The 27,333-nt window shown below is 37.3% G+C and overlaps 2 protein-coding genes across 5 annotated transcripts; one reads left to right on the forward strand and one right to left on the reverse strand.

The window, feature by feature from the left end:
• Positions 1 to 139: 139 nt before the first annotated feature.
• Positions 140 to 6,334, reverse strand: ITGB1BP1 (integrin subunit beta 1 binding protein 1). 4 transcript variants are annotated; one of them, XM_082756971.1, is made up of 7 exons: positions 6,314 to 6,334; positions 5,479 to 5,579; positions 4,595 to 4,673; positions 3,726 to 3,862; positions 2,706 to 2,798; positions 746 to 895; positions 140 to 517 (listed from the first exon to the last, which is right to left on the reverse strand). In XM_082756971.1, exons 2-7 carry the CDS (start codon positions 5,548 to 5,550, stop codon positions 446 to 448), a joined length of 603 nt encoding a protein of 200 aa, XP_082613097.1. In that variant the 5' UTR covers positions 5,551 to 5,579; positions 6,314 to 6,334; the 3' UTR covers positions 140 to 445. The 4 variants fall into 4 exon arrangements, with proteins under 4 accessions (XP_082613097.1, XP_082613098.1, XP_082613100.1 ...); XM_082756972.1 differs by having other exon boundaries at positions 6,319 to 6,331; XM_082756974.1 differs by lacking the exons at positions 5,479 to 5,579; positions 6,314 to 6,334 and adding an exon at positions 4,959 to 5,090 and having other exon boundaries at positions 2,706 to 2,770.
• A 50-nt stretch (positions 6,335 to 6,384) lies between these two features.
• Positions 6,385 to 26,239, forward strand: CPSF3 (cleavage and polyadenylation specific factor 3). Its single transcript, XM_082756970.1, has 18 exons — positions 6,385 to 6,479; positions 7,164 to 7,227; positions 7,923 to 8,020; positions 8,701 to 8,829; positions 9,788 to 9,965; positions 11,057 to 11,146; positions 12,135 to 12,285; positions 14,581 to 14,756; positions 15,090 to 15,248; positions 15,964 to 16,110; positions 16,727 to 16,879; positions 18,782 to 18,890; positions 19,642 to 19,740; positions 20,778 to 20,872; positions 21,388 to 21,475; positions 23,388 to 23,457; positions 24,053 to 24,149; positions 25,417 to 26,239. Exons 1-18 carry the CDS (start codon positions 6,409 to 6,411, stop codon positions 25,516 to 25,518), a joined length of 2,076 nt encoding a protein of 691 aa, XP_082613096.1. The 5' UTR covers positions 6,385 to 6,408; the 3' UTR covers positions 25,519 to 26,239.
• The last annotated feature ends 1,094 nt before the right edge of the window (positions 26,240 to 27,333 follow it).

Raw genomic sequence — 27,333 nt, forward strand, 5'->3', positions numbered from 1 at the left:
ACCACGAATTACATTACATTAGGGTTATAAAGCACTAAATGACTACTTACTACTACTTTTCTCTTGTTGTTTTAAGATCTATGTCAAGCAGAACTGCATTTTATACTAACAAACCGGTTTTAAGACAAAAAGATAGAAGCAAGTGTCAGTTTTATTTTACATTTTTACAATATTGACATCAATATACAAAACAGATTTAGCAAAAAAATATCATGTTAAATACAAACGTCTGTAGTCCTGGAAACTGAAGGTGGAGTAATTTCTTCAAGTCATGTCTGGGGAATGACAAAGTACCATGTACAAGGTTGCATGGCTCTTTTTTGCACAGCGAGTCTTTTCTAAGTTTGTGTGTGGCTACAGCCAGTCTGTGGTATCACAAAGGAGCCCCGTTTCTTCCTCGCACAAAGGCCTCTTGTCCTACACGGTCACATGCTGCTGAAGAAAATCAGGACTTCTCCGACATTAAAACTGAATCAAAGGCTGTAGATAGCACTTTGCAAATAGCTTGTGCTTGCTCCTGCAGTGCATAAACACAGGCACGTTAATACTTGCTGAAGGACTCCTAAAATTCTCAAAACTCGCTTAAAGCAGTTGTTTGGCAGAGAAGCAAAATGGAGTAGTTTGATTTTATGTGGTCTGCAATGGCACGCGGGAAGCTGTTTGCAGTGAACTCTTTTGAACAAGCCAGAGTTGTTCAAAATGAAAATACTGATACCTGAATTAAAGACTGTAAGCAAACTCTTACCAAACTATTGCACTGATAAACCCAGAGGCTGCATTCTTCAGAGGCTGCATCTGTTGTCTTCAAAGCCAGTAAACTCTTCCCTGCTCCCAGCCCGTCATCGTAGCAGACCATCCGTACGATTAAATAGAGGGCATGCCTGTGTAACACATCCTGAAAACGTTCAGGAAATAAGAGTTACAGTGGAGCACTGTGACAGCTGTTTCAGTCCTCTGCACATTTTGATCCACTCTGACAGAAGAATACTTCAGATTTATTTACAGGAGAAAAGTACTCCTTGGTAAAACCATAACTAAGTTTTTTAATTAACAATTTATTCTTTTTTTTTTTTAACACAATGATTTAACACAATTTTAGCTTTAATTTTTGCTTGAGTTGCATTTGTATGTGCTCTGTATTCCTAGCCATATTACCAAAGCACACATTTGCTTCCCATCTATCCCCAGTCACCCTCTGTACTTAACCTGCCTCTTGCCACCTTATTGCCTAGCAGCAGGTGTGCTTTGAGGAAGAAAGTTTTATAAAGTGTACTTCTTGCTTTATTGGCAAGTTCCACTTCTGAGCTTGGCCGTTCCACACAGAGATTTGTCAATGATGTCATTTGGTACACGGTTTCTGCAGACCAACCCTACAAAGCCCTTCTTAAGCTCTCCTACCCAACTGATGACATTTATCTGCTTTATTCCAGTCATACTGCTTCGAGGTCTGCGTATGAATGCAGAGAAAATAACCTTTCCCTCTTGGAACTGTCTGAAAGAGAGTTAGGTGTACTAACACTGAAGGACAAATTAAATGTCAACAGTGGCACAAATGCAAAAAGCCAGGATTTGGAAAACAGAATGCATTGCAATAAAATGCCAGCTCAAGCTAGCTTAATCACATAAGGCTTTATCAGCTTGTGCTTGCTTTCAGCTCAAAGCCAGAAGAAAGAGAATGATGAACAAAAAATCTTAAAAATACCTATTTGACCTTTATCAGAGTACAAAAGAATGGTAAGTAATAATGTGACCTGTGTTCTTACTGAGAATTAAGAAATTAGGAGGACAGCAAAAACAGAAGTGTGAGGACCAAATGTTATACTTCCTCCCAGGTATTAGGAAACAAGCGTTTTATTTTCTGAAAGGAGGCTTTCAGGCCCTCTTCAGAGTATTCAGCTATTGAGCAACGCTATGCACCGCTCTCACACTTGAGGCTTTTATGATCAGGCATTGCTGGGTTGCTGATGGGTCGTGACTTTGTAAGGCTGAGTATTTTAGTAGCTGGGGCTCTGAGGGCAACCAGAAGGAAACCACATGACTGCAACACAGAGTTATACACAGGCAGCTGGAGGGCCCTGGGGAAGAGACGGGCTCTTTATTTTTAGCGAAACAACTATCTGAAGTGCACTAAAGGAACATAAAGCACATGGAGGAAACAATGCAAACAAAAAATGGGCTCGATCAATAAAGTGAAATGACACAGTTTTAGTGCTGGAGTGAGCTCACACTCGTGGATTGGCAGCACAAGGCTGCAACTTTGAAGAGGAAGACGAGATGCTTTTTTCAAGGATGCATTTTAATTTTCCTCCACACTAACAGGAATTGAATTACTAACTCAGGCCCAGGAACCTATGGTCTTGGGCACCAGTAATGTCCCTTTTCCCACAGGAGAGGATGGCAGAACAGCCACAGAGAAAGACGGGCCCAGAGCATAAAAGCCTTCTTGCTTTTTGTCTGATGCTCTCTGTCAAAAGGAATGGATTCACATCAAAAATCCAGCAAGGGAAATACAGAGCCCTAAGGAGATACGAAACAGAGTGGTACTGCTGTGAGAGCTTTTTTTAATAAATAAATAAATAAATAAATAAAAACTAAAACCACTTGCTTCAGGCCAGAAGTGACATCTTGGTCACTGGGATTATCTGTCAGAGAAATAAAAGAAAGCACTTCTCAACTCTCCCCAAAGTTTGCTGTGAATCACTTACATACTGATCAGATGTTGAAACTTTAATGCCGTATTTGGAAACTCCCATTATAAACTCCTCTTCACCTGGAACAAAAGGTAACTTTCCATCTTGCTTTGGAGGGAAACAAACAAAAGCCTTTAGTGCAGACAGAAGAACATGAACAATGAAAATACATAGCCTAAAACGTATTTATTTGTACTTTGGTCCACTGGATCAGCAACATCACTACCCCTGTGTGTATCTTAGTGTGTGAAGTCTGACATTGTTGCATTTGCCCCATCCCTTTACGTTATGTGAAGCACTGCATGAATCCAGAAAGGAATTTGTCATCTGAGGTGGGTGGGGAGGTTGGCCCTGTCACCCTGCGCTGACCCTGGGTGATCCTAGTACCACGCTAGCAGCACTTTTGTGTTTGGCTGTAAAAATAGTTTCAGATACTTGAAGTGTCAAGCTGCTGTCAGATAAACAGACATTGTGTGCTTGTAAGGGTACAAACCATCAGCTGCCTACCCAGGACATCCAGTTACAGCCTCCGTACAAAAAAACGTACAAGCAAACAGTACGGCAAGGATGACCCAAACGTTATTCAGGTTCTTTAGTCATAGGTTCATAAGCAAACGTAAGCAGAATCCGACAGTTTCCTCTACAGGAAAACTTATTCTGTAGTACTGGTGAAATTTGGAGATATTCTTTGCTTTATTCTATTCTGTTCTAATCCTAACTGTGCTGAAGATGATGCAACAGCTTTCAGGTGGGACACTCATTCCATAACGATTCATGAGAAGGATCCTAGCTCTGAGTCTGCTTCTTCACAAGTCCTTTTGGGTGCATCTTCCCAGTTATACAACAGGAGGGAATGGAGTACAGCTTTTGAGATCATAGCACAGTGAGTGAGATATACTTTTTAAATTAAGCTATTTTATTCTAGTAAGTATAAAACTTGTAAGGCAAGATGTTATACTGCATGATAACATGAAAAAAATACATCTAAGTTTAGGACGTTCTAAAAATGTTGGTATTCTTTTGTAATGCACTTACCTGGGCAACATCTATGTAGTTTATCAAGTCCAATGGCCCTTCTAGATTTTTGCTCTCATTAAATTTCAACTTTTCAATGGCACCAACGTATTTAACCCTGAATTCTGCACATGTATCAGAATTACTATTGCTTTGTCCTGCAACAAAATAAAACAGCAATCCTGAAGAGCTCAAGAACAGTAATTCTTTTCTAATTAGCGTAAGTGGAGCTAACTTACTCAGTTCCTCAATTTTTTGCAGACTTTCCAACACTTCACCTCATCACAGTATATTAAAACCTCTCTTTAATGAGCTGTCCTGGGTTGATTCAGAACAGCCCTTAGTAAAAACAATAATTTTATATGAATCCAATAATTTTATATTAAACATATAGACTTGTTTATACTAATTCTGATTTGCAGTTAACAACTTTAGTCAGAAAACACAGAAAAGCTGATTCTACTTTTATATAAATATACCTTTAAATGAGCTGTTTGATCAACCATACACTGTGATCTGGTAATCAAGAACAAGTAAAATCAAAACTCCTATTTCACTTGCTTCAGTGCAAATGTAAGCTTTTAAGAGCATGCAATACAGTTTCCCAAAAAGTTACATCAGATTTGTGCTGTATAACAGACTGCTAGAACAGCTAACTGATTTTTTCTTAGTTAGACACATTACTTTAAAAACAATGATTTAATACTAGATGACTCAGTACTAGATACTTCAGAAGCCTGAAGTTATGCATGCATAATTCAACAGGCTAACAGATTCATTCCATTATTAAAAATATGTACTTCAACCTTTTTCATTTTCTGTTCTCATAGATAAATACACACAAAGTTAGTTTTGCTCCATACATTGCTGCTCAAACTCTGATTACATACCTGAACTTTTTGTGGAGTCTGTATCTAGACTAGCCACAGTACTAGACCTGGAAAGTCCTCCGAGACTGGAATCTACAGACTAAGAAGAAAATAAATGTCATCAGAAAGCTACTGAGAACATACTAGCAATTCACTTTTAGATGCCCTGCCTCAACTCTTTTTTTAAAATAAATTAATATTTATATTTCAATTACCTAAGCAGCACTGTAAAATTGGAAGGAAAAAAAAAAAACGCCCTATGCTTTTCCTGAAGTTATCTTTCTACCTCATTGTAGGTTAGACTCATATAAATTCAGCAGAAGCCCTTTAAAAGTCCACAAATATTTCAAATAAGGTGGAAATAAAAGAAGAAGAGAAAATGAACCTTAAGGTTATGTCCAGACTTTTCTGGTACTGCATCTTAACTTGAAGAAATTGACAACTACATGCTTGTCACCAATGCTTGAAATAACATAGCGGTGCAAGGGGAGTGAAACGGCACCTTGGAAAATCCAGAATATTCAACTGATCATTCCAAAACCTATCAGACAAAATGAACACATTATTTAAAATGAAGAATAGCTTTTAGAGATGCTGAGTAACCAACTAATACTGAAGAACAAATCCACTCTCAGTGCCTTGCACCAGGCACCTTCTTAAAGGCAGTATTTATCACTAGCAAACAAGTGTGCTACTTTTTTCTTCCAAATCTTAGTATGTGCTGCCAGAAGAAGCTCTTGGGGGCTTCAGTATGGAAATAACCAAGCAGTCTTTAGAATACAAGGGCCTTATAACACGTACTTTATGAAATCACATCCTAGTATCAGTGCAAGCAAACCACTCAGCTGCCACCTCGTAACAGGTGAAAGTTTTGCCATAAAGATCAAACACCGAATTCAGCTTACCTTGCTTTTAGTACTGATCTCACTGCTTTGTGAGCTGCTGCTGCTGTGTCGTTTTTTTCCTTTTCTGAACATTTTTTCATAATTGGATAAATGAGGACGCTCTAGGTAGCATGAAAGATAAAAATTAAACTCTGGTATCATCAAGGAAAAGAGCTGCTTGCAAACACCACGCTAACTGTATCCAACGCATACAAAACCCAGAAATCACTAAGTTAGCAGCTCTAGGAACGTAAGCAGGAAAGTTTTTGGTGTTTTTAATTTGTGGCTGGGAAAAAGTCCCTCGAGATCTCTGCTCAGACTTCCCCATTCCTCTGATCCACCCCAAATGCTGCTGCCTAGCTTCGAGAGCTGTTGGACTTTCTAATTTGTATAAATATACACTTTATATCAATAATACATATAATAAACATATATGTATAATAAATATACTTACATAATACACACATATAATAAACACACACATACAAATATGAAGATACACAGAAACGAGACAAAATTGGAAGTGTTTTTCCCCACTTAGAAGCATCAGATGACTTCATCGCTTTAAAACACAGCTTAATTGCCTTCTTATGTACATCCCATGCAACCCTACCCCAGAATTACAGCTCTGTTACAAACTTAAAACCCAACAAACGCCGAGGCCCCCAACCCTGAGGAACAACCCGCTGCAGCACTGCCAGGGGCAGCCCCAGCTACCCGAGGCACTCCTGAAGGCTGCGGCAAGAGCCACCTCGGGCTTAGTGCCTCAGGGGACACACGGGCAGCCCCCCAAAACCCTTTTTTCCCCTATGAGCCCCCCAAAAATCCCTTCTCGTTGGCAGCCCCTTCACCTCGCCTCACCTCCGGCGCCGCGCAGCGCCCCGCCCGCCGGGGAAGGGCGGCCGGGAGGAAGAGGAGGAGGAGGAGGAGGAAGAGGAGGAGTGAGCGGCCATGGCGGCGAAGCGGAAAGCCGAGGCCCTGATCCCGGCGGAGGAGAGCGACCAGCTGCTCATCCGGCCCCTGTGAGAGCCCTGGGGCCGGACCGGGCCGGGCCGGGCCGGGCTGAGCCCCGCCGAGCCCCGCCGCCGGCGGGTCGGGCTCCAGGCAGCCTGAGGGGAGGCGGGGGGGATCCGGCCCTAAAGGGGCTTTTTGGGGTTTCCCTCTCGGGTTTTGGTCGCTTTCTGACAGGCAGCGAGCCTGGAGGCCCTCCTATATCACCTGGCTCACGCTAGGACGGTTGCATCCCTTCCTCCTGCAGCTTGGAAGCAACTCATCCCTCTACCCTTTACGCTTCAACAGCGAGCCCTTCTGTGGGCTTTAACTCGTTATATATATAAATATTTTTTCCTCTGCTAAAGATGCCAATACAAGGTGTTCTTCGGGACTGTCCCAAGACTAATTTGTCCCCAGTAGTTTGTTCTTAGAGCAGCTTTCCATGTGTTACACATCTCAGCGTTGTGACAGACAGCTGTGCAGTAAACACAAGGAGGCCAAAATCATTTCCCTAAACTAGGGATATTTTTCCTCCTGCAGTATTAAATACTCTATAATTTCCTCTGAGATAAGTGTAACTGCTGAGATACTAAGTGTCTGAGCTTAATCGTACTCTGCAGTCCTTATTTCAGCACAGAAGAGTGATCCCCCAAAAGGCACCTGTATAGGCTGTGTATTGTTTGAGTCTCGGTAACACTGATGTCCTTTTGCAGAGGTGCTGGCCAAGAAGTAGGAAGATCATGCATTATTCTGGAGTTTAAAGGAAGAAAAATAATGGTAATCACTTCATGAATGGATTTGTCACACTCTTTAGGTCATGAAAAGATGTTACAGGTTAAATCCAGTTCCTCCCTGAAGTCAGCCCGAAGAGGCAGGTTTTGTAGCTTTCTGGAACAATATAGCATTTATGATAGTAGGCACTACAAGGTTTGTCCTGTAAAATAAATCCATATCCCCAACAGAATGTGTGTGTCTGAAGTATGGATTCTGAAACCTGTATGTGTTAGGTTTCACTGGAACCTAAGGCTGCAGGTGTGTGTAAGCAGCCATGTGTAAACACATACACGGTCTTTTCCCCCTTTTCAGGTGTCTTCTCAGACACTTAACTAAAATATCTTGCAGATACCAGTTCTGTATATTCAGGTAGTGCTGAAGGGTGGATGAAAGCTTGCATAGGTACAAAATTATATACAAAGAATGGAGTCTTTTAAAAGGTGATTACCTGTGGAGATAAATCATTCAGAGAGACACCCTAGATGTAGTATCCTATACTAAAAGCAGTGGTTGAGGAAAAAAACATTTTTCTGAGTAATGCTAAAGATTACTAATTGCTTGTAACTATATTTTAGGTCAGAATGGAAGAGGGTTTTTTAATGTGTTTTGTTAGAGGGGGCGGGTTGGACCAGGTGACCTCCAGAGATCCCTTCCATTTTCAGTCAGCTTTAACTTTTTTTTTTTTCTTTTTTTTTCAGCTTGATTGTGGCATCCACCCTGGACTGGAAGGAATGGATGCTCTTCCTTACATAGATTTGATAGACCCTGCTGAGATTGATCTCCTCCTAATTAGTCAGTAAGTTGCACCTAGAAGAACAAATACACTGAGGTCATGGTCTCAGCCACACTCACACTTGTAGGCCGAGAGGCTGAAATTAGGTGTTACATAGATGGTAGTGGCAAGGCAAAATTTTAGTTTCTAACTTTTTTTAAATAAAGGATGTTCAGTCACTTTTGACCATTGTGACAGCTTCTAGAATGAATTTGCTACTAAAAGACTTGTGAAAATTATTGGTTGTTGTTGTTGTGTTTTGTTTTGTTTTATTGGCTCTGTATGAAAAAGGTTCTTAGATACTTATGCAAACTTTTAAATGTTTGTTTTGCCTGTATCTCAAAAGTAATTCCTTAGAATATGTCAAATTAGAAGTGTGACCAAATAAATTTATTTAAAGTTCATGTTTTAATTACTTTTTCCCCCTCTAAATTTCTGTCTAAATTTCTGTGTAAAAAAAAAAAAAAAAAGTCAGTTCTAAAATTGTATGGGCAAAATCTTCACAGTTAATGGCAAATTTCCTGTGTTACTCTTACCTTTTCTCAGTTGTTTTTCCAGTTTCTGATGTACAGGATATAGACCAGCATAGTTAACAGTGAGGTTGACAATTTTCATGATGTTATGTCAATATGGTAAAGTAGTGAATTATATGGTAGCGTTGTGTACTGGTAACATATTAATGGGATTCATGTGTCTATTTTAAGTTTCCATTTAGATCACTGTGGAGCTTTACCATGGTTTTTGCAGAAAACAAGTTTTAAAGGAAGGACATTTATGACTCATGCCACAAAAGCTATTTACAGATGGCTTCTTTCAGACTATGTCAAAGTCAGGTGAGCTGTCCTGTTGGTTTTCTCTTTAACTGCTGATTTATTTCCCCTGTATACCCAATGGGAAACTTAAGGTGAAGCTGCTGAACGTGGCTGGCTGAACCTGGGTATTGCCACTAGGAGCAAGATTAGAAATAATGAATCATTTTACTGCCTCAGGGATACTGTGTCTCTAAAATAATTTCCTATCAATCAAAATAAAATTTTACCTTGTTTCCTCTTATTCTTTTCATTTGCCTTATTTGGACCTTGAATCTATTAGTGTCTCTTTCCTTCACTCCCATCTGTTTTTCTTTACCCATTCTCTCTCTCTTATTTAATTGCTCTTATTTGATCTTATTTAATGACAGTATTTTTTTTCTTAAGCTTTGCAGAAGTAGTGAATTTTAAGCCCCTAAAGATATAACTCACTCTTCAGGACAAGGTCAAATTAAGTATTAGACCTAGGCAAAAAGGTACAAAGAGTGCTGCTATTTGCATGGTGTTGTTTTTTTCTTTTTTTCTTTTTTTTAATTTTTTTTCTCCCCCCTTGTCCGTTAACATGTCTCAAGCACATCTTTACTATGTGAATGCAGTGGTCCTAAGCTTATTTCCACTCAGCAGATTTGGGTCAGAAGTCTGATAAACAATCTTTTTGTAGCTTGTGTATTCTATGCAAATGGGAAAAGTGGTTGGGGTTGCTTTGGTTTTTGAGGACTGGTATATGCAGAGCAGATCCTAAACTGCAAAGACTGTTATAACATGGCCTTTAAAGAGACATGTTAACTCTACTGAGGTGAACTATATTAGAGTTCCTGGACTTAATTTGTAATTTAGAAATGTCTCTAATGCCATGGAAGCATGACATTTCTGAACGGGAGTCTTATTCTTAATGGTGAAAAATCCAGGAACGTTTTTTTTCAACTGCTGTATAATCTAAGCTGGTAAAACTAGCTGATATTTAGCCATTTCGTTTTTCCAGTAATATATCAGCGGATGACATGCTGTATACAGAAACAGACCTTGAAGAAAGCATGGACAAGATTGAAACCATCAACTTCCATGAAGTGAAAGAAGTGGCAGGAATCAAATTCTGGTGCTACCACGCAGGCCACGTTCTGGGAGCAGCCATGTTTATGATTGAAATAGCTGGTGTGAAGGTATTTTTTTTTTTTTTTTTTTGCTACACAGTTGAAATTAGGCCTGAATTCTTATGTAATCATTAATTATTATTGTCCACCAAGCCTCGCTGCTATGGTTGGAGCTGTCATGCAGGCTTGGGCATGCAGGTGGGAAGCCTTGACTTGGAGCATGTCTTTTCTTATTGATTAAAAGGAGCAAGTGACATTTGTGTATTGAACCAGGTAATAACTTTGGGTTTTACAGGAGTGAGTTATGTCTCAGACTCGGAATCAGTAAATGTGTGGTTTTCCTTGCTGGTCTGCTGATAGCTGAGGCAGTCTTACTGAAGCTGCCTTTTAGTAAAAGCTATAAACTGGTGGCTGTTTTTCTAATTCTGATTTACCGTGTCTGCCCATCTGGGTACGTAAATGGCCTTCATCAAAGATTGCAAGTTACATTTTTCTCAAAACACTCTAATGCTAAAGTACCTAAGAAAGTACCTGTTACTTGTAGACAGAGAGAGATTAAATAAATTATCCTATAATCACAGGCAGCTCTGTGTCAATGCCAGGTATGCAAAACTAATCTCATAAATTGGAGTTCAGTAGGATAATCACCACCAAAGAAAAGCCTTGAAGAGTGAAGAGAGGCCCCAAGGCTTGCTCTCTAGCAGGACTTTGTCTGTGGTTTATAATGCTTGAGAATTCCAGACTTAATAAATTTTTAAAACTTCTTGGTATAACAGAGAACATGATCACTCTGTTTGAAAAATCTGTTTGACTACAGGCTTTTTGTAAGCATCATAATTTTTTAGAAAGAAATAAAAAAAAATAGTGGTTATTCATTGTATTTGCATTCTGATGTGCAAATGCCAATTTATCTACTTTGTTTTTTCAGGTAGTACCTAGTGTAGTTTTTCATGTCGGTTTGTACTTTAAATGGCAAGTGCATATATGAAAAATGGTGAAAATGGTACCTTTATGTACCAAATTAGTATGTATATATATTTTTTTTAACCTAGTTTTGTTGTAATTAAGGTACTGCCTGAAATACCTGTATTTATTGTAGCTAAAATATATGTTTTTATTTTTATTTTTTATATGTAACTGCTTCTCTTTGTGTCTCACAGCTTTTGTATACAGGTGATTTCTCAAGACAGGAAGACAGACATCTGATGGCAGCTGAGATTCCCAATATTAAGCCTGATATTCTTATCATTGTAAGTGTTACAAAATTATTTCTTTATATTAGTAATTACGTATGTACAGTGGTATCAGTAAATTAAAACTGAAACAGCATGAGAAAGACAGTGGAGGTTTAATGGTAGTATGTGACTGGTGTTCAATATCCAAACACTTGGGTGTTCAAAACACTCTTTCTTTTTTTTTTTTTTACTGTATTAAAAAGTCTTAACATCTAATTTTCATTTTATAATTATTCTGATAATGTTTCATAAGCCTCTAGACGTGTCTTTTCAAGCAGTTTACCAAGTTTCAGCTTGTGTTTCCTAGATATGTGGTACAAACTTCAATGTAGGCTGATCTTTTTCTTTAATAAATCCTAACATAAATGTTTTATTTCAAAATGACCAGTGGGATTTTCTAGAGTAATGCTGAAAATATTCCATTTGTTTTGTCCCATCTGACTGTTTTCTGTAACTGATAATTATTATATTTTAAATCACATCAGAGTCTTGTATTTTATGTAATTCCCGTATTTTAGATTAGGTGTTTCTAAACATGTATCACTAGTGAGCCATGTTAATGTAATAACCTGTTCATCAAAGAAGTGGCAGCATTTTCAGTTGGGAAAATGTGGTAAAATTGAAACCTCTTAAAAGGAGCATCAAAATTTGTAGTTCTACCTTTTATTATTTTTATTTTTTTAAAGGATCTCTTTCCAAATTGCTGGTAGGAGCTTGGGGGGAAGGTTATTTATCTTGGTGGAGGAGGTGGTTATGGGAATTTGGAGTTGGGAGGTGGTTGATTTTTCCCTTCTTTCCCCTCCCCATTCTGCCCCAACATACTATAACGCTGAAAACTTAGTGCATGCGATGTAATGACACAAAAATGGAAGTCCTTAACGGTAAAATGAAAGTTCTGTTTCTGCACGGTAACACCAGTGTTTTTCTGAATTTTATTGGATTTAGAGAAGATCAGAAATTAGTCTGTGTCAGTGCTTTTAATACCGGGTTTCTCTGTATGTAGGAGTCCACCTATGGTACTCATATTCATGAGAAAAGGGAAGAGCGAGAGGCACGATTCTGCAATACTGTTCATGACATTGTAAACAGAGGAGGTAGAGGTCTTATTCCTGTGTTTGCCCTGGGTCGAGCTCAAGAGCTACTTTTAATTTTAGGTATGTATCTTTCCAATTTCTCTTAATAAAAGGCAAATAAAAAAGGAGAATGTTTTCACATGCAGTCTTTCCAGTATATGAATTTTTTAAACATCATCTCAGCAATTTTTCAGTATGCTAACTACTTGAGAATACGTAATATTGTTTGTTCAAATGTAAAATTAAAAATAAAAATCAACCACCCAAGAAGCCTTTTCAAAATGCGTTTATAGGACAGGCAGCTTGGCTGCGTGAGGTAGAAAGGAGACCTAGAAAGGAACAGGTAATTCCACAGTAATGCGTGCTTAACCTTCAAATCCTGTTGAACTGGGATTTCAGCAAATGCAAAATATTACCTTAGATTGCAAAGTTAGTAATCAAAACATGACTGTTCTATTTCAAAAGCTTTGCTAAAAAGAGGTATGTTTTCTTCCAAAATTTTACTATTTTTGCCCTTTAATTCACAAACCTACGTGAAATCTTTCTAGGAAAAGCTGAGAAGACCCTAACCACAGGCACTTCTAGCATTTCTAAAGTGTTAACCACAATGGGAAAGCAAATTAGGGTTTGTTAAGAAGAGCAAAATGGAGGGGAAAAATTATATGTGGTCATAATAAGCTACTTCATATAAAAGATAGAAATAGTTGTTGTAAGGCACTTCAGATACAACAACTTTTAAAGTATTTCCAGGCTTCTGTGCTTCCTTTTAGCACAATTTGTACTATGATCTTTAACTAGACTTTTTTCTTGTGCAATTGCTGTCAGAATCAAAAGATAACTACCTCAAACTTAAAATGCTTATTTTTAGAGGTGTTAAATCTAAAATGTTACCTACAATACTTGATTTTTTTTTCTTACTTTCCATTTAAGTTTAGATCAATGTGAAAAGCTGGTATTTGTTTTCAAAATGTGTTATTGGTTTATTCAAATGTTAATAAGAAATTTGGATCTAGGCATAGTGTAGTAGTCAATGTTGTATAGTAGGATTATTCTTAACGATCAAGATATATTTATTTTTTTTTTTTTAAGAAAAGAGGTAAAAGCTGAACATTTGAAACCTCGTGTAGCCATTAGTTTGGAATTTTTTGTCTTTCCTTCCTGTGTGTAGATATTAAAGTGCTATTCTAAAGGAAAGCTTGGAAGTACATCTACTAAAGCTAGACATGCAATTGGATGCTTAATTAGGTAGAAAATAAAATTGCATCTCACATGCCTACACAACTGAACCCGCAGGCTTCTGTGTTTGTATTCCTTCTATATGTGTCTGGCAAAAAAATAAGATACAGAAATGATACATTTCTGTACACGTAAATGCTACAGAAATGATACTTACGATACAGAAATGTATGATGATGAGTGCAGTCTCTTGATAGTAGAGTAAATCCTGCTGTTGGCCATCGTTTCTCTTTTACGTTTGAGCTTATTAAGATATTCATGGCAGAGAGCTGCTCTGACATACTCTGAAAACTTGGTCTGCAGACCAAAGCTGTTAAGTTAAAGCTGTATCATTTAATGTACAAATACAGCCAAAAGAGCATACTACTCTTTTGGGTGATTGTTCTGCAGTTTTGCAATATAAATATGTTTTATATTAGCAGAGCTGTACCCAAGTGAGAAAATGAGTTATGTTTGCGTATCTGCATTCAGATCTCTTCTTCATGTTTAGTAAAGGTCATCACTACTGTCATCATGATAAAAATAAATTAAAAATTATTGGAGGATTTTTTTTCCTGTTTTTGTTTCAGTTAAGCTTGTAAAATGTAACTGTTGGTGATAATACAGGAAGCCAGGCGTGTAACTGGGTAATCCCTTCACTCCTTGAAGTCCGTGGATTTGTTTTACAGAACTTTGATATAGTGAATTCCCACAAGTCCATCTATGTGCAGATGTCTCTGGCTGTCAGATATATAACTTATATTTGTCAGAGACATTTAAGCTTTCTTGCAGTGGTGTGGTAGAACTTACTTTGTTGTGAAAGTAAATTTAGTGCTGTGTAGTATCACATATTCTTATACCTTGTGGCTGAAACTGGTGATTGACTGGGGTTGGCCAAAAATATTTGAAGTTCATCTCTTTCTTGTCCATTTGTTTGTATTAGAGTTACCTACATTTGTAGTTGATGATTGCTTTTTCTTCTCCAGTAGGCCAGGTGAAAAAAAACAGACCGTGATTGTGATTTTCTATAATAAAAATGATAAAAACATTGCTAAATCTGCTTTACAAAAGGTATAAGCACCGCTGAGAAGTATGCATTTTGGGGCTAATGCTGTGTTTGTGAGCTGTTTGATGTGTAGGTTTGTTCGTTGTTTTTTTCAGATGAATACTGGCAAAATCACCCAGAACTCCACGATATCCCTATTTACTATGCCTCCTCTTTGGCCAAGAAGTGCATGGCAGTTTATCAGACATATGTCAATGCCATGAATGACAAAATCCGCAAGCAAATCAACATCAACAATCCCTTTGTTTTCAAGCATATTAGTAACCTGAAGGTAAGGTTGTCTTATAATAGAGGAAGAATGATGGAAGAGTTCATATTTGCTGAATAGTTTGCATGTGTAGTATCCTAATAGATTAATAGTTACAGGTTTATATCTGAATTTTCTGCTCTCCCACTGTTTAGAGGGCTGGATGAGGGGAGCTTACATCCCAGCTTTTCTTCCAGTATCGATCTGTATGCTTATAATTTGCCCCTTATAGGCATTAGGAGGAGGAATTTTCCTATGAAAACCCTTTTTTATGAGGATGCTGTGTAATCTGTGAATGTCGGGCTCTACTTCTGTGTTGTTGAAGGATTATGGTAACTGCTGCTGTTTTCCACTTAGAGTATGGATCATTTTGATGATATCGGCCCGAGTGTGGTGATGGCTTCCCCAGGTATGATGCAGAGTGGCTTATCCAGAGAGCTGTTTGAGAGCTGGTGCACAGATAAGAGGAATGGAGTGATTATAGCCGGGTACTGTGTTGAAGGAACACTTGCTAAGGTGAGTTGTTAGCGCACCACAAATTCGTAATACAAACTAGCATGCATGTTGCATTTAAAAAGAATTGGCCAACAGGAGGCGTGTTTATTTGGATTTAGGGAGAAGATTGCTGTTAACTGCACTTTACTAATGAAATATACCGAAAATTTGCATATGGTCATTTCCAGTGATGTTACAGAGAATGAGCTGTTCTAGGAGCAGTTAACTTGTCATGAGAGAGAAGGACTGATACTTTTCTCCATGCTTAGATCTTTGAGAGGGGGAGCCCTAGCCCCAGTGCTAGAGGAGTCAGCATTAAATCTAGCAGATCATGCCTTGTGCATGTTGTGCCACTGTCTGCTTGTAGAGAAGGAAATCCTTCTTCCCAATTCTAGCAGCTAAGGGCAACCGGAATGTTTAGCTTTGCCTTTAGAGAGAGAAATCAGACAGTTGTTATAATTTCCATGTACATTTTAGAGAGATGTATGTGGAGGAAGAATGAACTGCCAGATCTGCTGGGCATGTAAAAGATGAAATTTGTGTTTTGTGCATGTTTTTTTTTTTAATTTTTGACTGTTTGTTTTGTGACATTTTGAGGATTTTTTTTCACTTCTTCAGATTTAACTTGTCTGTCGATATTATTTCGTTGATGCTTGAAATGTAAAGCTTTAGATTTTGTAGTGTCTGCAGGAGGCTTTTAATTTTTTATTTAAAGAAGTGCTCTTTTTTTTTCTAGCACATCATGTCTGAACCCGAAGAGATCACAACTATGTCAGGGCAAAAACTCCCCCTGAAGATGTCTGTGGATTACATTTCTTTCTCTGCTCACACAGATTATCAACAAACTAGTGAGTTTATCCGGGCCCTGAAACCTCCACATGTGGTTAGTATACATGCTGCCCATTTCTCCAGAGTGGGATCCATCAAACCAGTTCACAGCCTTGAGTCATTAAGGCCACGATTGGTGTCTAGCAGTAGCCAGCATCCCTATCCTTTGAGTAATAAAAGGTGAAGACTTTGCCTTTTTTCACTGTGTTACCTTAGTGAAGTAAAGATGAACATGCTCTTGACTGTCTGTATGTAGGAATATCTGGGAATTGTACATTTATTTGTATATGTATATATTTATCTACATGTGAACACAAAAACATAAGGCTAACTTTCATGGTTGAACTGAAGTTAATGCTTTCTTTCATAACATAACAGTGTGTTCATGTACAAAAATTAAATGAAATCTATATAATGCATTCTACTTACTTGCTTGTATTTTTCTACATATAGTGTCGAGGTATTGTGCCTTTGAATAATGTACAGAATTCAAACACAAGCATAGAACTGTGTGAAACATCAGTTCAATTATTCTACATATATTATGGCATCATGAAATGCACATTTTCACAAAGATTAAGTACAGGATGGCAGTTTTAGATAATTTGCTTGCTAAACATGTCTGGTTGGGCAAATACCTTATGTTAAAAGGAAAATTGTCTTTCTTACAGATTTTAGTTCATGGTGAGCAGAATGAAATGGCCAGGTTGAAAGCAGCATTGATACGGGAATATGAGGATAATGATGAAGTTCATATAGAAGTTCATAATCCTAGGAACACCGAAGCTGTGACATTAAACTTCAGAGGAGAAAAACTTGCCAAGGTATAAAATTAGTATTTTCTTAGCTATACAACAGTGTTTTTCTCTGGATTAAAAACTAAATTCTTTAAAATTCTTAAAATTCTTTCAAGACCCTAATTTAAATTGCTTTTGTATTGCACGTGTTTTACAGGAACTCATTGTGTGAATGTTATTGGCTGGTTTTTGTCTTAGTTTTGTGGGGAGAGGGTTGGTTTTTTTTTCATTTTTGCTAACCTAAATCTATGCTGCTATCGACAAATCTGCTAGTGCTTTCAGTCCCATCATCCCAATCCATTTGCTGTATGATCCAAAACAGCAGTCCTCAATTTTCTCCCAACAAAGAACATCAATTCCAGTCATGTTAGAGCGCTGAATTCTGTGCATAAATAATGTAATAGATTTCATTTACATTTCAGGAAGACGCTGTCAAACACCCATTCCATCTATACGTACTAGAAGAGAATAATTGCTTTGGCTGAATTAAATAATTACATACTTGACTGTAATCAGACATTTAGAAATGCTGTCTCTAGATACTTTAATCAGTGAGACAGCCTGTAAAATAAAATCCTTGTAAAAAGGATTGTCTGGCAGAAGAAAGTTTGTAGCCATGACTGTGCGGTGTATTTTGTAAAATGATTTTTTTTTAAAGCAGCTAAAAGACAATATTTTACAAGTTTATATGCATGTGTTCTTAGTAGCAATAAATGTAATGCATTTAAACTACTATGACAATATTTTGTAATACAACCTTTAAATATAACAACAAAATCTAAATACTGAAATAAGTAGAAGCTAATATGTACAAGAAATTGTAGAGAAATCTATATGAATTGAACTACATTCTGCTTCTAATCAGAATCTAGTTTAGATCCTTCAAAGACGACCCTTTTTTGATGACTAGTCCCTAATAGCCAACTTCTATTAGACTCAACTGAATTTAACATCAGTTTCCTCATGATACATAAGTTGGAAGGAAAAGTGATTGAAAAGGATTAACTGGTATTTAATAAGGACCTAATCTTAACTCCTTATAGAATCAGTGCCAAAAATGGCACTGGTGTTACCGACAGGCAAAATGTCACAGTTTAATTTATCAAGTGCTTATTAGCCTAGAAGTAGAACTGGAACATAGTGCGTGACTGCTTTGTGCAGTGGAGTTACTTGTAGATAACGGGGACTTGTTATTACAGATCTGAACTCCAGCACAACCCTAAGATGAAGGGTCAAGGTGTTAATTGTTTACTAATGACATCTTTGGAGCAGGGTGCAATGCGCTGCCGTGCACAGGTAGCTACCACGCTGGCTGGTGCGCTGTGCTGAAAAGAAATTGGCTCTTCCCCGGGGTTCTGTGATAAAAAATTCTGTACAGTGCAATTCCTCTTTTCTGATGGTGAGATCTGTATTCATAAACTTTGATTTGAGCCTTTTCAGTCCTCCTGAGGGAGTCCAACTTTCTTGTCAAAGCAGGACCAACTACAGCAGGTGGCTTAGAGCCCTGCACAGTCCCATTTTAAAGGTCTCCAATGTCTACATAGCCTTTCTGGGCAGCCTGCTCTGGTGTTCAACTACCTCAGGGTGAAAAAATTCCAGGTTTTTCCTAGACTTATGTAAAGATTAGAATGGCATTTCTTCTTACTGGGTAAAAGTGCTCAACACTCAGTTTGTGTGAAAACTAGGAAGCGTTACTGAAAATTAGTACACCTGGCTATTTCTGGGAGTTAGTTACGTGACCAACATTTTATTGTGTTACATCCCAGAATGTTTGTTGTCCATGTTTATGCTGACCTTCCTTTATTTTCAGAGTAATTCTATACCATGCTTGTTTTTTTCTGAGGAACCTACATTTCATCTCCGCGGTTAACTTGAAGCTATGAAAACTTCAGGTTGCCTTGTTGCACTACATGCATTTTTTCTTTCCAGGTGATGGGCTCTTTAGCAGATAAGAAGCCAGAACAAGGACAGAGAATTTCTGGAATCCTAGTTAAAAGAAATTTTAACTATCATATCCTTTCTCCATGTGACCTCTCCAGTAAGTAAAGAGAGCGATGTGCTTAGTGGGCAATTGAAACTAACTGTATCCTTCTTCTGTCATTAAAACACATACAGCACTGTTTATTTTTCCTGTTATTTTTGTGTTGGATAAGTAATTAGTGGACACCTTAGTTCTACTTCAGCTTAGTTTTGCCTAAGGTACTAAACTGTTGAAGTGAGAAGGCATTCAATTCATTGTCCTCTGAAGTTTAAGATCTTTTCTGTCCTTTCTCTGAAAGTGGAGCAGCAAAATTGTTTTCTGCTACTTACTTAAAACTTCTTCCTATGTTTGAGTGTGTATCATAGGTACCAGTAAGAGCAGAAGTGCACCTTGGTCAGTTGTCCTGCTCGTTTCTAAAATGTCATTAATTCTTAGCATAAAAACCAGGATACTGTGAAAGTACTGCATATTTCTCCTATGCTGTATGTTGCTATATAAATTGATTTATTCTCAAAACAGAAGAGTAATTAAATGGAGTAGTAAGGTCAAAAGAGCTGGGGGAAAGCAATTCTGCTGTCCTAGTTCATTGCCTGTAATGCATATGATAAAAAGCTTTTGCTGGTTCCTGCAAATGGTGTATTTATCTCACGGTCTCACGATACACTCTACAAACTGTCCTTTTCAATCCTCTTTCTTAAATGTTTTGGTGATTATTTGGAATTATTTCACTATAGTGACAACTTTAGTTTTTTTAGGATGCAGTTTTAAAAAGCTCATTTTTAATACATTCTTCTAAAAAATCTTTCAGATTATACAGACTTGGCTATGAGCACTGTAACACAGACACAAGCTATTCCATATACCGGCCCTTTCAATCTCCTTTATTACCAGCTACAAAAGCTTACTGGTGCGTATTTGGGAAGAAATGTTTGTGATTTATGGTGGTCAATTCTTAAAAGAACTTATCGTCCCCAGGGAACTTCTGAGTGGAAATTTCTTTGCTCTGCCAGTAACTGAAGTGTCACGATTTGTTTTATATTTTAAAACTTTTATTAGATTATGAAGCTTCTGCCAGATCTAGTTCATGAGCATGACTAACCCTCTATAGAGATCCTACTGTAGCTGAAATACAAAATCACGAGCATCTAACAGTATAGAGTTTCAGATGATTTTTGTTTCCTATCAGCCCCCAAAGTGAATACTCTGATGAAACATTTATTAAATGATTTTTTGTCTTCGACCCCAAAATAGAGCGGTTATTGACATCTAATTAATAAAACAAGACAAAAACTGTGTCATACAGCCTCTTTTGTCCCTCCCCATGAGGGATGAATCTAGTCTTCTTGGCGATTTTCTGAGCCAGAAGCTGTTTAAATCTGCTATTAGTGTGATCCCCAGTGCCTCTGTCTAGCTTTTTTAAAGCACAAAGGCAACTCCAGTCCTAGTTCAATAAAGGCACCCACACTTTCTAGGATGCTTTCCCAGATTTGAAGCTCAGGATTCTTCTTTTCATGGCAGTCACCTAGTGACAGCGTCAAATTCGTATCACCAGTGAAGGGAGAACCTGTATTCAGTTGGTGTTCAGGTCTCATAGCCTGAACGCTACCTCACACAAAAATGCTTTTGAATCACGCTGTACACTTGTGTAAACAAGTCTTTAAGGGTAGAGGAGGAGCTGGTTGGTGCACTCAGGTCAGTGTACTAAGGCAGTCAAATGTAAGAATCCATAACAAGTAAAATGGCCGATATTACATTAAAAAAAATAAATAGAAAGAGAATAGGAACAGAGTAAGCACTCCAGGCTTAGAAATGGATTGTGAACTGCTGTGATAATAACAGACAGCCCCTCTCATCCTCAAAATGACTTGTTTTCTTATGCAGGTAAATTTGGTCCTGTTCTGAGTATAGTTTTATTCTTGCTAACCATTTGTTGCTTCTTCGTAGGTGATGTAGAAGAAATAGAAATCCAACAAAAACCAGCCCTGAAGGTTTTCAAAAATATTACCGTGATCCAAGAACCAGGCATGGTAGTCCTTGAGGTAGGCACTGGTGGGGAAGAAACAAATCCTCTCTTTTCTGTAGAATAGTGTCATATTGATGCCATGCAGGATTAAATGTTTTAAGTAAAGTTTCCCTTGAGCTATGGCCCTGTGTTGATGCATGTTGTTTCACTTACCAAGTTTCTTTTTTTTTTTTTTTCAGTAGTTCAAAATTCTAATGGTAGATTCAATGTCCTTTTTTATTCAGCAAATAGTAATTGGAAATTAGGTTAGATGGTGTTCTCTCCTTTCCCTACAGCCCCTAGTTGTGTTAATTAATAACTATTTCATAAATGTGTTCAGAAACATTCAGTGGCCTGAATGTTTCATGGGAGGTTACTAGAATATATCAAGCTACAAGTAGTTAAAAATAATAAATTTATGAGAGTCATTTTAAGCTAGAATTCAGGGAAAAAATAAAAGAATGCCATGAATGTTGTTTTTGTGTTGCATTATTCATTCAGCCCAAATAATATGCTTAAATTATATACATATATATATTTGTTATCTTCCAGTGGGTGGCAAATCCTGCTAATGATATGTATGCAGACACCGTGACAACAGTGATACTGGAAGTTCAGTCAAATCCTAAAATACAGAAAGGTAATAAGTTTAGTGTATGTTAACTGAGGCTTTCTTCTTAATTTTTGATATCAAGCTAAAGGGATGTCATGCCTTGTAATTGATTTTCCATTATTGTCCTTCACCTCATTATGAAACTTCTTCAGATTTTTTGCTACTTAAATACAGAATTACTTCTTGATTTTCTTTATTTGTAACACATTCATGTGTTGAAACTTTCTTTTATACATCAACTTACATGTATAGCTGACTATGGAAAATGCAACCTTACTCTGTTTCTTTTTTTGCATATAAACTATTTAAACTGCATAATTCCTGATAGACATTGAAATATTTCAGTTTCTTATTCAAAAGTTATGGTTACCATCCATGAGTAGTATTCCAGTGACCATACAACAGAAAGAGATAGATAGGTGATGCTATAAAAAGTCTGACAAATTTCACAATTACACTTACTAAGACCCTGTAACTATGTGGTATCAGGGGGTAATGGTAGTGCCATCAGATACCAAGTTTTGCTTTGCTGTTCAAGAATTAGAGGAATTTTTTGGGGATTACCAGTGATAACAGTTTATATTTTTTGTTCCACTGTTTTGTTTTTGAATATGTATGACACTATGCAAAGAATCTGGAGTGGGTACTGAATATTGGGTTGGCATCCCTTCTATGACATGGAGAATAAATTTTGGCAGCTGGGCAAGACAGTGATAACCCATTTATCAAAATAAAATACTTTTTAAAAAAATTATCATATAGGGTTTTAAATCACTTTTTAAGCCATTACTTGCAATATACATTATTATTTAAAAAGATCTTACAAAGATTATTAAATTCTGCATTTGTGTACCCTTGCTGTCCTTGTGAAGTAAGTAGCAGTTGAGTATACATCTTAGAGAGTTATTTACTTCAGATTTGGATGAAGTCAGGCAAGCAGAATTCAAAATTATATTCATTGGGTGTTATACAAAAGTATTCGTATGGTGTTAAGTGTCTAGTCTCACACCTGTCTCAATAAATCTGTTAAAAATTCTTTCTCCTGAGTTGAGAAATTCACACAACAGTGTGAAAGCAGTTCTTTCACTATTTTTGCATAAAGGTTATACAGTTCACTTGATCTAAGCAAATTTAGAGTGTAATTTTCATATGTTGGTTGTGATTATTTTTAGCATGTATCTTCTCGTCAGCACTTCTAGCCATGCCCTCATGTTCTGATCTACAGAAACAAATCAAAAATATACATTTCATTTTTGGATGGTACTTTAGCTTCTTCATTTTTTTCTATCTTTCTTTATATGACTGAAAAAAAAGTAATTTGTTTTGCAATTTTTTAAAAATTCTTATTGTAGTATCTGACTTGGCTTGACTTTTCTACTTTATCTATACAAGTTGGTAGTGTTGATTTTGAAATGAAGTCTAAAACAAGTATCAATATTTTTATTCCAACCTTTGTATGTTGGAACACATTCCTGGAATGTCTTTGCTTATTACTGCTACTCACATTAGCTCTCCAGTTTTACTTGGTGTTCTCTGTATGCTCCTGGACTCCTCCATGATGCTGTATTTTTCTGCAGCTAGGGAAAGTGGAGGGATTATGTACAAGTGATTAAAATGGATTACTTTCACTTTTAAATAAAGGAAATATGAAAAGTAATGAGTGTAAACAATTAAAAAAGGGAATTAAAAAGTGAGAATTAGATTTGCAAAGTTTACTATTCTACAATGTGTTAAGTACAGGGAACATAAAAGTAAAATGTGAGCACCTCCTTGACTTTTCCATCTTTTCTTTAAATACATTTTCTTTATAAATTGTCTAAATGCATGTATTTTGCATAGCTTTTAGATTATTTTTCTTGAGAGGAACTAGGTTATTTCAATTAGCCAATTTTCCCTCTCAGTAAATGTCTGTGAAAGTAAGATGACTTTTTCTTTCCAGCTGCAGTGCAGAAAATTTCTAAAAAAGTAGATATGGATTTGTACAGCAAGAGAATGGAGATCATGCTTCAGTAAGTTCACATATATTCGTCTAAATGAAAGTGATCACTGTTAATCATGTGAATATAATAATTTTTTGACCGTTTACTTGTTTAAAGATAGAATTATTCTAAAATAGCCTATCCAAATTGACATTAGTCAAATTTCTGTGAAGGCCAGGAATTAAGTGAAGGCAGAGGTACTATTAAAAAAAAAAAAGTCCTTAGCATCATTGAAATTTTGAATCCAGGACCCAGCTATTTCTTCCAGAAATGTTTTTTAATTATGCTATGAATGCTTATAAAAAAACATTTGAGATCATGTCTTTAAAACTTATTCTGATGTTTGTTCTGTTACTTAAGTAGAATTCTTATCTCTTTTAAAATCAAAGGAATCCTTCGCTTTATTTATGATGAGGCTTATTTCAGTAAAATATTTATTGTTATGTGACACTCTCTCTCATAATAATTTAGATCAGCACTTGTTGATTTATCTAAGTGGGTTAAATAATAGTTTCTGAAAGGAGATACTCTGCTGTCAAAATGCCTTTGGAAGCCTAAGATTAATGGAAAGAACACACAAGTTTGCTGTTTGTCCATGTCTTACATGTATTGGCCTTTGTTTTAGGGATATGTTTGGAGAAGACTGTGTAAGCTCAAAAGATGGCTCTGTTCTGTGTGTCACAGTAGATGGAAAGACTGCAAACGTCTCTCTGGACACTCGGGTATGAACAGTGAAGCACTTTATTTATCTGTACTATGTTCAATAGGAATTATGCTAATAAATATTTTGGTCATCTTGATCCTTTTGTACTTATTAATAAGATATTAAAAACCTGGGTAGCAGTAATATATTCCACTGGAGTAGCTCTCGGGTGCTTTTCTTAGTGATGGCAAAAAATATTTTAAGTGTTCTGCAGATGCAGAAGAAAAGGTTGGTCCCTGCCCAAAATTTACCTGTTGAAACATAACAAATGAATGCTAACTGCATTAAGAGGATAGCAGGTAACAGTTTTGTGGTTAACATACAGTGCTACCTGTGCTGTTGGTTTTTCATTTCATAACAATAAAGCAAGATACATTTCAACATATACATAGTACACAAAAAAATACAGCACTGATGAAAAGAGCTCATGCAATAGAGAAAAAAGAAATAGATTGGATAAAAGTGCAAACTGCTTAACCAAAACATTAGGTTTCATTTTTGTCTAATGTTAAATCAAAACTTATTTAATACAGATCTGACTAAATGATGGGCTATGTGGATTTTCTTTCCATGTTAACTCTTAACCCAGTGTTCTTACAGTAGCTTGCTAAGATGGTCTAAGAAATCGAGAAGTTACTGTCTTAGTGCTTAGAAAGTCCATGGGATTGTGAATAATATTAGCATGTAATTGCTGCCCCTTGCTTTTGAGAGAGCAGGCAGTTTGAGCATTGAGAAACTTGATTGTTTGGGTGGGGCATCCATAATTTCTCTGTGGATACATTTAAAATTGTTATAGTGATAAAATAATCATGTTTGGGTTCAACTGTAATGTAAATGTTACCTTGTGTGGGAACATCAGTGTGGAGGTGGAGTACTGGTACCAGTATCTCTGAATCCCCATATTTTACAATATTAACCTAATACAATGGGGATGAATTCACAGATAAAATTCAATCTGCAAGGACTGAACATTGTGTGGTTTTATTTGATTTTGAATCAAATGCAATCTATGGAACTTGAGGCATTTCACATAGTAGTTTTGAAGCAAGTGACTAACAAAACATGAAATTAATTTTCTTGTTCTGTAGCAAGACTTCCATAAGTCTTCACAGAACTCTTCTACATGGTGGTGGACCATTTAATAGACAGCACCACTGAAAACTCTAAAGATCTTTAGTTTTAATTCGCATAGCTACTCTTTCCTTTCCCCTTATCACCATTCCTGATATTCTGAAAAGGAATATGAGGTGCTAATTTTCCTAACTTACTTCTTTTTTTATTCCCAGACAGTTGACTGTGAGCCAGGAAGCGAAGATGACGACTCCCTTCGTGAAATGGTGGAACTCGCTGCACAGAGGCTCTATGATGCCCTCAGCCCAGTACACTGACCTCTGTAGATATGTAGGACACGCAAGAAAAACTTTTAATGTTCAAATTTATTTGGACTCTTTTTTAAAAATAAATAAACTTTTTTCTTCGGTAAGACAAATGCATCAATTCTGTGACTGTGAAACTGCTAAGTTATTTCAAATAATGGGTAAGCAACATTACAGCAACTATATTTGTACATATAGATCACAATAAAATTAGGCAAAGTATGCATATGCTCCTTTTTTCTTACATGCACATAAAACAAATAAGAAAAAATTATTAACCCGGTGTGGACTGACATGCCTTCTAAATGTTGAATTACAGAAAGAGTTTCACATTTTTGGAGATTGATTAATATTTGCAGGATAAACTGGATGGTTTGAGTTTGCAGAATCAAACTTTGATACGATTTTGTTCCTGTCAGGGAAGCTCTTTTACCTGCATGCTTGTATCTGCTTGAAATCAAGGGGGGCTTGAACACATCTCAGATGGAATCCAGGTTTGCATAGTGAGATTAACTGCAGTTTTAAAACTGCGCATGTTTTAAAACATTGCCATTGACTGTGCTGGATGAACAACAGAAGCTTCAAGAGAAGTCAGTGCTTTTGTGACCCGGTAACAGCCTGAAGTGCAAATGGTCCTGTCACTTTCTCAGACAGTCAGCATGCATCTGCTCCTGCTGATGGTCCTGTAACTCAGCACTAGTGAAACAATGCTCCTGGACCAAAATGAAAGAGGCTATTGGAATCTGTAGGGTGTAGGGAATTTCAAACACAAATGTGATACTCTAAGTTAGCTGGGGTGGTTGTCAGACAGCAAATCGTGTTGAAAGAACAGATTTTCTCTGGTACACGTACTTACTCTACTAGCTGGTTAATGTGGCACCTGATAATTTTTATAGCGCTATTAGTGAAGTAGGTATGTGTGTGTCAGCTTTCCACTCTGCATTGTGTATTTTTGGTTAGCCAAGTATGAGTATGAAGCCTTTTTAAGGTGATAATAGCATTGTGTTAAAAAGGAATTCTCTCTTTGGCAGAGGTAAAAATCTTATTTTCAAAATCATGTGTTTTTTTTTTGTTGTTGTTGTGTTTTTTTTTTTTTTTTAAATGTGTTTCTGATAAATGCAACGTGGTTTATTTTTAATATATTGGTGGAATAGGTCTCCAAAATTGTCATTTCATATTTCATCTTTCTGGTTTGTGCTGTTTTTTTTCAAACTGATGCTCACAGCTGCTTCTGTCATGGGGCAGACGGATGTTATCCTGCAGTGAGTGCATTTTCCCACCAACCACAGTCTCCTCCGAAACCTCTAGTGGGTTTGTAGGAGGATGTACATCACTTAAAAGGCTTTTTAAAAGGAGGGGAAAGCAGTAAAATGTTAAATAAAAGTGAAGAGAAGCAGCTGCTCAGGATTTTGTGCTGGGGAAAGTTTTGTTCGGCGGTGTTTCAGCCCAGCGAGCCTTGCCAGGCAGGTGAGGGTGCAAGGTGGGGGGAGTCTCAAGGCCCCAGCTTCACTCCCGTTTCAGTTGCGGGCCCAATCCCTTTTTATTTCCTGCCATTTTAAGGTATTTTGCTGGAGCTTTGAGAGCTGCGGAAGCGCTCGTTAGGACAGGCAAACAGCACTAGAGTAGCCTTAGGACTGTTGTCACCCGGGTGGGAGGCCCTCAGCACCACCTCCCATGGAAGGATGCTCAGCATCTGAATCGCTGTGACGGGGATTTTTTTTAATTCCCGCTCGACACGAGGGGATCTGACTGCGGAGCTTAGCAGCAGCCGCTCCTTTTCCCTCCTCCTCCTCCTTCTCCTCCTCCTGCTGCTGCTGTTGGCGGCTG

Source organism: Aythya marila (genome assembly GCF_965140915.1).
Source record: "Aythya marila genome assembly, chromosome: 3".
NCBI lineage: Eukaryota > Metazoa > Chordata > Aves > Anseriformes > Anatidae > Aythya > Aythya marila.

What these genes read in the sequence shown, in the direction of transcription:
- ITGB1BP1 (XM_082756971.1), bottom strand. Translation starts at nt 5,550, where the DNA reads ATGTTCAGAAAAGGAAAAAAACGACACAGCAGCAGCAGCTCACAAAGC. An exon ending in AGATCAGTACTAAAAGCAAG is followed by an intron (nt 4,674 to 5,478) that starts GTAAGCTGAATT and finishes TTTTCTTCTTAG; the next exon opens with TCTGTAGATTCCAGTCTCGG. An exon ending in ACTACATAGATGTTGCCCAG is followed by an intron (nt 2,799 to 3,725) that starts GTAAGTGCATTA and finishes TTCCCTCCAAAG; the next exon opens with CAAGATGGAAAGTTACCTTT.
- CPSF3 (XM_082756970.1), top strand. Translation starts at nt 6,409, where the DNA reads ATGGCGGCGAAGCGGAAAGCCGAGGCCCTGATCCCGGCGGAGGAGAGC. An exon ending in TTGAAGGAACACTTGCTAAG is followed by an intron (nt 15,249 to 15,963) that starts GTGAGTTGTTAG and finishes TTTTTTTTCTAG; the next exon opens with CACATCATGTCTGAACCCGA. An exon ending in AAATCCTAAAATACAGAAAG is followed by an intron (nt 21,476 to 23,387) that starts GTAATAAGTTTA and finishes TTTTCTTTCCAG; the next exon opens with CTGCAGTGCAGAAAATTTCT.